This window comes from Giraffa tippelskirchi, chromosome 3, assembly GCF_054371585.1.
Source record: "Giraffa tippelskirchi isolate mGirTip1 chromosome 3, T2T-mGirTip1v1.2.pri, whole genome shotgun sequence".
Taxonomy (NCBI): Eukaryota; Metazoa; Chordata; class Mammalia; order Artiodactyla; family Giraffidae; genus Giraffa; species Giraffa tippelskirchi.
The window spans coordinates 165,142,140-165,154,272 of record NC_137277.1 but is presented as its reverse complement, the minus strand read 5'-3'; the positions used below and the strand labels follow the sequence as shown (position 1 = coordinate 165,154,272).

The following is a 12,133-nucleotide window of genomic DNA, read 5'->3' as shown; positions in this document are numbered from 1 at the left end:
GATCCTCCCAGACCAAGGATTAAGCCCATGTTGCCTGCACTGGCAGACAAATTCTTTGCCACTGAACCACCAGAGAAATCCTTTAATTCTTTTTTATACTTCTGATTTATATTTGCAAATTCTAAAAAATATTTCTTGCATCATATTCATAAAGGATATTGGTCTTCAGTTTCATTTTATTTTATTTTTGGTCTTGGTATCAAGGTAGTAATTCATAAAATGAATTAGGAAGTGTTCCTTCCTCTTCTACTTTCTGGAAAAGATTATGTCAAATTGATGTAAATTTTTCTTTGATTACTTAGGAGAATTCACCAGTGAAATGATCTGGGCCTGGAGATTTTTTATTCTAGCATTGTAAAGTAAGAATCCAGCTTCCTTCATTATTATAGGACTATTCAAATTATCTCTTTTATATTGAGTTCTAATAGTTCACGTTTTTGTTTTTGTTTTTTTTTAGAATAACAAAAAATATTTTACTAAAACATAAGATTTACAGAAGTTTCCAGACAAGCCATACAAAATGGTCACAAGCTTTTTCTTGAAGGGAGGATTCTACATTTGACAGCAAGGTCACAATGTTATTAGTGAGGGCTGTGATGTCTGTTTAATGTTCCCATTTTGGTTCGAACAGTCAAGCTTGTCCATCTACAGCGTCTAAATAAAGTTAGACTTGGCTAGAGGGCATATTCTAAAGAACTGTTTAGCTGCTTTTAACCAATGCAATTAGATCACCATAAAAAGGGGGAAAGGAGCCCATAAAATTAAAATAAAACTACCTTCCCCCCCACCAAAAAAAATAATAATAATAAAATAAAGAAAAACACCCACACCCCTGCAGCTAACCCTGACAACTACCTTCATTCACAGTGCTTTATACTTAAACCATGATGGGGGAAATGAATAAAAGCAGAGAGGGGCCACTGCTTTTAAACGTTTCGCAACAATCCAGATGATACTTCTAGCCTCTGCTCATGCTTTACAACAGTGAATCAGGACAAGACATAGATTTGCTAATGTGCATTTAATCACCAAAGGATTGAAGATGTCTGGGTTTTTATTCTGTAATGTTTCTAAGACTGTGTCCATTAAATGCAAACAAAAAAGGAAGAAGTCTTGGCAGAACAGGAGAAGTGATGCACACTTGACGATCGAATCGATTTAAATATTATTCATGGCATATAGCCTAGTCCATGCTCTAGCTGTTTCTATGGCTTGGGCTTCATTGGTCTTCCATTGCTCCGCTACATCATTTGCTAATGGATCATCTGGATTGGGAGCACTTAACAAAGCCTGGATCGATAGCAGAACTGTGCGGATCTGCAGTGCTGGGGACCACTTATCTTTCAAAATATCTAAACATATTCTTCCCAACTTGTCTACATTAGGATGATAAATTTTGGTCATGAAACGTACTTTAGGGGCTGCCATTGGGTATTCTTCTGGAAGGAATAGTTCAAGTTTAAAAGTCCCTCCCTCAAAGGGGGAATCCTGAGGGCCGGCAATGACCACATGAAAATAACGGGCGTTGCTCTCATCTGGTTCTGCTTTAATGCCAGGAACTGGTTCTGCCAGCAAACGCTGGGTTTCCTTGATAATCCTGCGGGGCAGCCCGGCCATCTTGTCAGATCCCGAGTTCGGCCTCTGGTCTCGTCTCCGGCTCCGCTCGCCTCACGCACGAGTGGAAGTCCCAGGCTCCACTCTAGTTCACGTTTTTTGAGAAATGGTACATTTCACCTAACATAACTTGACACCTAACATCAGAATACACATAGATGTCAAGTTTATTGGGCTTCCCTTGTGGCTCAGCTGGTAAAGAATCCACCTGTTTCATGCAGGAGACCTGGGGTCAATCCCTGGGTTGGGAAGATCCCCTGGAGAAGGGAAAGGCTACCAACTCCTGGATTCTGGCCTGGAGAATTCCATGGACTATATAGTCTTTATGGTCACAAAGAGTCAGACATGACTGAGCAACTTTCACTTTGGGGCTTCCCTGATAGCTCAGTTGGTAAGGAATCCGTCTGCAATGCAGGAGACCCTGGTTCAATTCCTGGGTCGGGAAAATCTACTGGAGAAGAGATAGGCTACCCACTCCAGTATTCCTGGGCTTCCTTTGTGGCTCAAATGGTAAAGAATCTCCCTGCAATGCAGTATATACAAACTTCTTCATAATGTCCCCTTATTAGTCTTTTAAAGTCTAGAGTGTCAGTGGTGATATCACCTGTCATTCCATATAGCCATAATTTGTGCCTTCTCTCTTCTCTCTCTTTTTTTTTTTCATTGTCAATCTTGCTAGTGATTCATCAATTTTCTTGGTTTTTTTCAAAAAACAAGTTATTCATTTCATTGGTTTTCTCTATTGGTTTTTTGTTTGTTTGTTTTCATTTCTATTGATTTCTGCTCTTCATTATTTCCTTCCTTCCATTTGCTTTAGGTTTAGTTTGCCCACCTTAATTCTGGATTCTTGAAGTGGGAATTTAGGTTATTGATTTGAGGCTTTCCCTCTTTTCTAATGTATACATTTAGTGCTATAAATTTCTCTCTGAGCACTGCTTTAGCTGTGTCCCATGAATTTTGATATGTTATATTTTCATTTCATTCAATTTAGCATTTTTTTTTACTTCCCTGAGAATTTTTTGGTTCATGGATTATTTTAAAGAGTGTTATTTCATTTTTAAGTTTTAACTTTTCCTGTTATTTTCCTGTTGTTCATTTTCTAGTTTAATTCCACTGTGGTCAGAAAATAAATTCTGTGTGATTTTGATTCTATTAAGAGCATTACAATTTGCTTTATGGACCAGGATATGGTCTATCTTGGTATAGTTTCCATGATCACTGGAAAAGAATGTGTATTCTGATGTTGTTGGGTTATTGTTCTGTAATGTTCACTTGATCCTACTGGTTCATGGTGTTGCTGAGTTCTTCTATATCCTTGCTGATTTTCTATCCATTGTTCTATCAGTTCCTGAGAGAGAAGTGTTGAAGTCTCCAACAAGAATTATGGTTTGTCTGTTTCTCCTTTCAGTTTAGTTTTTGCTTCAAATATTCCATTGCTCTGTTGTTTGATGAATACACAGTTGGGGTTGTTAATCTTCTTGGTAGATTGACCCTTGCATCATTCTATCATCTTCCCCTCTGTCTCCTACTGATGGGCAACAAGAAAAGTTCCAACTCTCCACTAGGACCCCTCTGAAACCACCCTGATGGGAGGAAAAAAGGGTTTCATTACTGCTATGTGGGGAGGAAATCCAGGCCCCCGACTTGGCCTCTATGACACCACTCCAGCAGGGGTGTTGAAGTGACTTGTTGGCTCCTTCTGGTGGCCATTCCAGGGGCAACCATGGCAACCATACTAGGGAGGGCATCCACCACCAGGGTCTCAGACCAGGGCATGGCCAGTGGGGACAGCAGCGTACTCACCAAACCTTTTCTGTGACATGTCTTTGTGGTTCTGGTCAATATTGCTTCTGAGCTGCATTCTCCTACTTCCCTAGTGATTCTGTGGGTGGCTTTCCACAGCACTGTTTCTGCTTAAATTGGCTAAATCCAGCTTCCATCGGATGCAAATAAGCATTCTGACTGATTGCACATTCCACTGGCTCTCAGCTGCAAACCACTCTGGGAAACAAAAACCTCAGCCTCTACCACAAACATCCTTATTCTTGCTTAAGGGAAATAATTTGGAGAGTAACTTATAGCTAACAGAGCAGTGGAACTTAACCTAGAAGGGGCTGCTGAGGGGCAGCTAGGAGCTCAAAGATACAATGATGGAACCCACTGTCTTAGCTGCCAAATGCTCCCATGGGTTATTCTGATCCCTCACACAGTAAGCACGGACTTAATTACAGTCTCTCCCTTTGAGATGAGCAAGTGGGCATTGGGTGGAATACACTAACTAGCCTGACCTCGTGAATAAGACAATCCCGGTGACATTAAAATCTTATTCTCTCTTCACTCCTCCCTCCCACACCATTGAAGACTCACTCACTGGCTAGAGGGAAGATTTTTTACGTCCTTGAAGGTGGCTTTTGTACATGAAAAAGATCACTCATAGTTTTACTTGGGTCCTGAAAATTAGAATTTGATTTACTTAATGTGTAGATTCAGAAATAAATGGTTCTTCCTTAAGCAGCTTTAAAAAAAAAATCAGCTTAAGAATCTTATTATCCTATTTATAAGTCTAGCAAATATTAACAATTACTTTGAGAGGGCTTTTGATTAATGTTTTGTCCCATTTATACACTTAGTTAATTAAACCTCTTTAACATTTTAAGCAGCATTTATAAATTTAATATATTCAATTCCTTTTTAAGTACTTCATCTGACAAACCTCCCCGAGTAGTAAAGTGACTCTTGTAGATTTAATAAATTAAGCACACAAAAAATGGTCAGGTTTAAATTCTCTTAAATTTCCAATCTATATGTAAACTTAGAAAGATTTCATCTTAAAATCACAAATCTCAATCAATCATCCTAGTGAAATACAAAAGAGGAACCAAAATCTCTTTAAAATTCCATGAATATAAAGTATCATTAAGTATCATTGCTATAGACTCAATGTCCGTGCCTCCCTCAAACTCACAGGTTGAAGCTCTAGTGCCCAAAGTGATGATATTAATAGGGGCCATGGGAATCCCTGGTGGCTCAGACAGTAAAGCCACTGTCTGCAATGCTGGAGACCCGGGTTCGATCCCTGGGTCGGAAGATCCCCTAGAGAAGGAAATGGCAACCCACTCCAGTACTCTTGCCTGGAAAATCCATGGACAGAGGAGCCTGGTAGGCTACAGTCCACGGGGTCGCACAGAGTCGGACACGACTGAACTACTTTACTTTACTTTACTTGGGAGATGATTAGGTCATGAGGGTGGAGCCCCCATGAATGAAGTTAGTTCCCTTATGAAAGAGACCCCAAAGATCTTCCTTGTCCCTTCTTCCATATAGGAACACAACAAGAAAACAGATGACCAGTTTGCAACAACATGGATGGACCTGGAGGGTATTAAGCTTAGTGAAATAGATCAGACAGAGAAAGACAAATATTGTATGCTCTCACTTGTAAGTGGAATCTAAAAAATAAAACAAATGAATGACTATAACAAAACAGAAACAGACAAATGGATACAGAGGACAAACCAGTGATTACAAGGGGGAGATGGTAGGGGAGAGACAAGATGTGGGAAGGGGATTAAGAGGTACAAACTACTAGATATAAAATAAATATGATACAAGTATATAATACACAGCACAAGGAATACAGCCAATAGTTTATAATAATTTTAAATGGAGTATAATCTATAAAAATATTGAATCATTATGTTGAACACCTGAAACTAATATAATATTGTAAATCAACTGCTGCTGCTGCTGCTGCTGCTGCTGCTTAGTCAACTACAAACCAATTTTTTAAAGAAGACATCTACTATCTATGAACCAGGAAGTGGGCCCCACCAGACACCAAACCTGTAGCATCTTGATCAGGGACTTCCCAGCCTCCAGAAGGGTGAGAAGTAACTTTCTGTTGTTTATGAGCTATGTAGTCTGTAGTATTTTATTATAGCACCCTGAATGGGCTAAGATAAGAATATATGAACAAATTCTTTGAATTTGAAAATATTAACACTACTAGTTTTGATTCCCTTAAATAATTGTGTGCTGAATTTTTAATTTTTCCTGGGCTACTAAAATGTCTATGCATAAGGGAGATAATTTCCTTGCCTCTGAGGTTGTTAATCAATGAGACTGCATCTTCACTAAACAGGTGACTCTATGGACCAGTCAAGCCCTATTTGCAGTCTCTAATTTTCTGATTTAAAGATGGAGGTAGCCAGGACTTCCCTGGTGGCCCAGTGGTTAAGAATTCGCCTGCCAATGCAGGGGACACAGGTTCCATCCCTGGTCCAGGAAGATTTCACATGCCCAGGGGTAACGAAAGACTGTGCACCATAACTGCTGAAGCCTGTGTGCCCCAGAGCCTGTGCTCTGCAAAACAGAAACCACCACAATGAAACGCCTGCGCACCACAACTAAAGAGTAGCCCCCACTCATCATAGCTAGGGAAAGCCAGCGCACAGCAACAAAGACCCAGCGCAGCCAAAATGATTAAAAAAATAAACATTTTTAAAAAAATAAAACATTTTTTTGCGACCCTGTGGACTGTAGCCTATCAGGCTCCTCCGTCCATGAGATTTTCCAGGCAAGGGTACTGGAGTGGGTTGCCATTTCCTTCTCCAGGGCATCTTCCCGACCCAGAGATTGAACCCAGGTCTCCCACATTGCAGGCAGACCCTTTACCATCTGAGCCACCAGGGAAGCCTTTTTTGAAAAGATGGAGGTAGTCAAAGAGCTCACCCCATTAGATACAAGTGATTGATCACTGGTTTTCAAACCAGAGTCTAGTCTATAACCCCCATCCAAGACCCACATCTGATTTTATATTCGTCTGTTTGTTTGTTTGTTAAATTTTAACGTCTCTATTGAATTTGTTACTATATGGTTTTGGTTTTCTGGTGGCCAAGCACGTGGGATCTTAGCTCCCCAACCGGGGATCGAACCTGTACACCCTGCATTGGAAGGTGAAGTCTTACCCCTGGACTACTAGGGGAGTCCCCTGATTTTGTATTTGCTTAACTCAAGGGGCTTCCCTGGTGGCTCAGCTGGTAAAGCATCCACCCTCAATGCAAAAGACCTGGGTTGAGAAGATCCCCTGGAGAAGGGAATGGCTACCCACTCCAATATTCTGGCCTGGAGAATTCCATGGACTGTATAGTCCATGGGGTCACAAAGAGTTAGACAGGACTGAGCTATTTTCACTTTCACTTTCATTATACATAACTGTGTATTTTTTCATATAACTCTAAAGAATCCTACATTCTTTCCATATGCTTCTTATCCCCTGGGACTGCATAATTCTTATGGATATTAACCTTTTATCTAATTTAATTCTGGTTATCTCTCAGAGCTTTGTCTGATTATTGTTATAACTCCCAAGGTCATTCTCCAAGGTCATCACTCAGTCCCATCGTCTCACCCTACCTTACCCACTTCAGTCCCTGAGTTCCTAATTCTCTGCGGAGTGGAAAAGCAGGCGCCTCCCAAGATCTATGCTCCTTCCTACCTGGCAAGGCAAAGTACTTAAGCCTAGTACCTTCTCTCAGAGATTGCCTAGAGTTACAATGGCACTACAGCCTCCTGCTTCCCGCCTTCTTGGAGCCCGCACTGCAATGGCTAAGGTCTCCTGGAAGAACAAGGTCCACATCAGAGACACTGTAGCAAATCCCTAACCTCCCAGAAAGATGAAGGAACATTACCAAGTCACCAACCAGTGCCTGAACTAAGGCTACAACCCAGGACTCACAACTCCCAGCTCTGTGCTCTGACCACTCAACTGCAATGCCCTCAACAAGAGCAAAGTCAGCCAAGACAGGAAGGAGCTCAGAGATCAGATCCCCAACCAGCCCAAACATTAGAGCGTGCTGGGTACAGCCCTTTCAGTTGCTTGACAAACAGCCTCAAAATAGGCATGGTTCCTGCTGTTTCTAAAATAAAAAAGTCACTTGGTGACTGAAAATAAATGTACATACCAGGTATTTGTATTTTCATACTAGGGAGAAGCAATAATAAGAAATGATTGTCAGCTATGGTGGGAATATATGGGGGCAAGGCTGGGCCCAATGGAGCAGGGGCTGAAGGAAAGAAAACAGGGCATGAGGGTGGCCTCCAGGAGTCCCAGCCTTGGGGAGAGCCCTTACAAAAGAGCCTTGTACAAAAGTCAGATTTTCTTTCTTGGCTGCACTGGGTCTTCACTGTGGTACATGGGCTTTCTCTAGTTGTGACAAGCGTGGGCTTCTTTGCGCTTCTCTAGTTGTGGCATGAGGGTTTAGCTGTAGCATGTGGGATCTTAGTTCCCAGATCAGAGGTTGAACCCCCATCCCCACACTGGAAGGTGGATTCTTTACCACTGGACCACCAGGGACGTCCCCTCCAAAAGCCAGAGTGAAGATGATCTGGTCCCTCCATTAGTAGCATTTTGAAGAACCACCGGTGGAGCAGGAACAGGACAGCTCAGATGGAACTTGAACCTTCCTGCTAGTTCAAACCCCATCTTGCCTCCTGTGACTCCTGGGGCTTCTGGTAGCACTTTCTCTTTCCCATCAGCCTGGTATGCAGACTCACCAACATCTCCCCCACCAGCTGGCTGGGAAAGAAAGCCACAATGCCTCTTTGGGTTTGGAAGGTATTATTACCAACAGACACAGAGAAAGTGATCCTGTAATCGAAACTAACAAACATAAAAAAATCAAAATATTCTCAGAATTCTTTAAAAGTTCTACTGCTGTCACCCTTGGCTATCACTGGATCCTCAGTGGGGCAGTGTCCTTGACCTCTTGGCCCTTCCTTCTCTGCCACCTGCTCAGTCATATGCCCTGAGCACCCTGTAGCCAGGCATTGTTTTGTTGTTAAGGGTACAAAAAAAGCTAAGGATGGGTCTCTGCCCATCTTATGGCTGAGAAGGGAGACAGACAAGTACAAGGCATGGGGGTGGGGTGGGAGAGGTGCCACAGCAGACATGTCAAGGAAAGAAAGTGAAAGTGTGACTCTTTGTGTCCGACTCTTTGTGACCCCATGGACTGTAGCCCACCAGGCTCCTCGTCCATGGAATTCTGCAGGCAAGAATACTGGGGTGGGCTGCCATTTTCTTCTCCAAGGGATCTTCCCAACCCAGGGGTTGAACCCAGGTCTCCCACATTGCAGGCAGACTCTTTACTGACTGAACCACCAGAGAAGACCTAGGCACGTCAAGGGAGTCTCTAAAGAAAATCTTGTCAAATATCATATGATACCGCTTATATGTGGAATCTAAGAAAAGGCTACACATGAACTTATTTACAAAACAGAAATAGAGTTATAGATGTATTGACAGAAAACAAACTTGTTACTGGGGGTAAGGGGAGAGGCGGGGTAAATTGAAAGACTGAGATTGATACATATACACTACTGTATATGAAATAGATAACTAATAAGGACCTAGTATATAGCACAGGGAACTTTGCTTAATCCTGTGCAATGACTTACACGGGAAAAGACTACACTCCAATCAATTTTTTTTTAAAAAGTCGTTTCACCAACTTATGGTTGCCCGGTGCGGGGGCGGGGAAGAGATAGTTAGGGACTTTGGGAAGGCCATGTACACACTGTTATATTTTAAATGGATAACCAACAAGGTCCTACTGTACGGCACGTGGAACTCTGCTCGGTGTTATGTGGCAGCCTGGATGGGAGGGGAGTTTGGGGGAGAAAGGATACATGTATATGTATGGCTCAGTCTCTTAGCTGTTCACCTGAAACTCTCACAACATTGTTTGTTAATCGGCTATACCCCAATACAAAATAAAAAGTTTTTAAAAAAAAAAAGTCATTTTGAATGCTCCTCAATGCTCCCCTCCCACTCCCTCTGTCATTCCAGAAGCAACCAGCACCCCTGCTCCATCTCCAGCTGTGTTCCATCTCTTCTCTGTCCCTCCCCTTCCATGATCCAGGTAACCTCCTCCCTGGAGCTCCCTGCTCCTCCTACCAGCCCCTCAGATCCAAGTGGTATTCACCCACCACCCACCAAACATCCCAACGGCTGTCTGCTTAGTCAGCACCTGATAAAATTTGTTCGATAAAAAGAAACATTTCCAACCAAATTAAAAATAATCCCAGCAGAGGTTCTGAATATTAAATCTTCCTTCTAGAACATAAACCCTACAAATATTGAAGTTTGTTCTTGGTACAAGTGGTGAGTCACACAACCGATCAAGTTCTCTCTTGGGTAATTATAACGTTTATTTATCTAGAACCCAGGCTCCTCTCTGAGTTTCCTATTTGCCAGATAGGATTCAATCCCCCATTCGATGCTTGCCCAGAAGCTGTCTGATTGTTATTTTCAGCAACCGGCTTAAGCGCCAGCTGTTCAGGCACTGTTTGGTGCAAGCGCCCTTGGGTTCGTTTCATCTTTCCACTGCTGCTCAGAATTCCCTTTGAGAACTCTAAGTGTCAACAGGCACGATCGTTATCTGAGTCACCCGATACGATACAAGAAGAGATGTCACAGGAGCTGCCAAACAGGACACATTATTGCCAGGTTGTGTGCCCCAAGGGAGGGGACCAGGGCGATCCAAGCAGATGGTCTATGAGCTCTGACAGCCAGAAGCTTTCACAGGGGCATCAGAGTCACGAGTGAGCTGAATCTTCAGCACCAATCAAGGAAACACCAGCCAGCCTCTTTGCTCAGAGGAGAAGAATGAATTAGCCCTTCTCTGGGCCTGAAGTGGACTTGAACTTGTCCAAGGATACCAAAAGCTTGGGTCAGCTGCCCAGGATGCGGCCATATCCCTGCTCAGAGAGGTGCAAGGGGGAGGGCTAAGATGGCAATGAGCCCACTCTCCTCCTTATTGGAAGGGTCCTGGGCCACCCCGGATGTGCCCACTTGCCAAGCTGCTTTCATTGTAAACCAGGAGGTGGCAGGGCCCGTCACTCAGAAGTATGGCCTCTACCTGCCTTTATCCCCCAGAGCTGCACCACCAGGGCCTCATGGGCTCCTCTCCCTTGGCTCCCCTCCACCCTTGGAAGAAGGTGACCTCCGTCAAGCTGCAGCCCCCCGGTGGGATAAAGTTGAAGGGTCAGTGAAGAGAAAGTCAGAGAAAACACAGATGCTGCCAAGGCCTCAGGACACACTCTGAATGTCTCCAAATGTAAAGATCTCTGAATGATCTCTGAAAGGCCAGGCCACGTGTCTTTCTGTGCGTTTGTCGCTGTTCCATCCCCCCTTGTCTTACCCTGGCCCCCACTCTCCCTCTGTCCTTGGCCATCCCTCAAGGGACCCATCCCTGCAAACCTGTGAGCTGCTCAGTCCCCTAAGTGCTCTCAGCACCTCCACAGACTCCCATCCTGGGTGAGAAAGAATTCCCTCCGATGCAGACCCAGTTCAGCGCTTATGTTGGCCAACTCTGGCCTTGCACTTCCCTATAGTTGCCTTCCCTCAGGGGTAGGGGTGGGGGAAGGGGAGGAAAAAGGTGATGATCCTAAGGCTCCAAGCTCTTAGGCCTTATTCATGTCCTTTCCCATGGAGGGGATTGGGAAGGGATGTTCATAGCCAGAGACTATAACTCGCTCAATCTTACACTGAAATTTGTTCACCTATTGTTCTAATTTCCTTGGTGGCTCAGTTGGTAAAGAATCCGCCTAGGATGCAGGAGATGCCGGGTTTGATCCCTGGGTTGGGGAGATCCCCTGGAAAAGGAAATGGCAACCCATGCCCGTGTTCTTGCCTGGGAAATCTCATGGACAGAGGACCCTGGCGGGCTACAGACCATGGAGTCGCAAGAGGCGGACTCGAATTAGCAGCTAAACCATCATCCACATGGTTCTGACTGAGGCCTCAAGGGCCTAGTTATCCTGGAGGCCACCTGACCCATTAGCCAGGACCAAGACTCATTCAGTTTCAAAGGGCCCCACCCGCTTGTTTCTCATTTTTCCAGTTGAGCAACACCCACAGTTCTCAGTTATTCGCCAGGCAGAGATGACTGACACAAACTCTGTCCAATGAAGAGCCGAAATTTCAGGCCCCAGGTTACTACTTCCTCTCAGGTGTGCTGGTAGAAGTAGTTCCTTCCCGTGGGCATCTCGGCATCCCCCAGACCCCACAGGGAAGCTGCCCCAAGACTCAGAAGAAGGGACCAGGCAACCATATTTAGATCTCAGGAAAGGAACAGAGTCCTGCGTGCAATGCTTCTCTGCCAAGCCTATCCCTATGTGTGGCCTCTGCCATCTCTGCATTTGGTATCGGCTTTGCATGTCTGTCCTAGTTTATGTTTGACCTTCACTTTGCTCCTTGGCGAAGTTCCTCAGCAATTCCACCTGGCCTTGGCCCATCTACGGGAAAAGGAATCTTGTCTTCGCATAGGGCAGATGCACAGAGGCCTTCATGGCGCCAGAGACTCAAGCAGCCGACTGGACTGAAATAGTAATACTTAAGTCTGAATGATAACCAAGGACAGCTGGAGGGGCCCTGTCGTCTCTCTTCCTTATGAACAGAACAGTCTCACAGCTCTCTATCCCCTCTCCAAATTTCAGGGCTCTAGCTGTAGGCCTGAAC

The 12,133-nt window shown here is 44.1% G+C and overlaps 1 protein-coding gene across 1 annotated transcript; it reads right to left on the bottom strand.

Annotated features, from left to right (window-relative positions):
- Nucleotides 1–1,006: 1,006 nt before the first annotated feature.
- LOC145541562 (ubiquitin-conjugating enzyme E2 N) lies at nt 1,007–1,676 on the bottom strand. Its single transcript, XM_081578241.1, has one exon. The coding sequence runs from the start codon at nt 1,615–1,617 to the stop codon at nt 1,159–1,161; it is 459 nt and encodes a 152-aa protein (XP_081434367.1). The 5' UTR covers nt 1,618–1,676; the 3' UTR covers nt 1,007–1,158.
- Between the last annotated feature and the right edge of the window lie 10,457 nt (nt 1,677–12,133).

Bases quoted from the DNA above. Each gene is read 5' to 3' on its own strand.
- LOC145541562 (XM_081578241.1), bottom strand. From the start codon at position 1,617: ATGGCCGGGCTGCCCCGCAGGATTATCAAGGAAACCCAGCGTTTGCTG.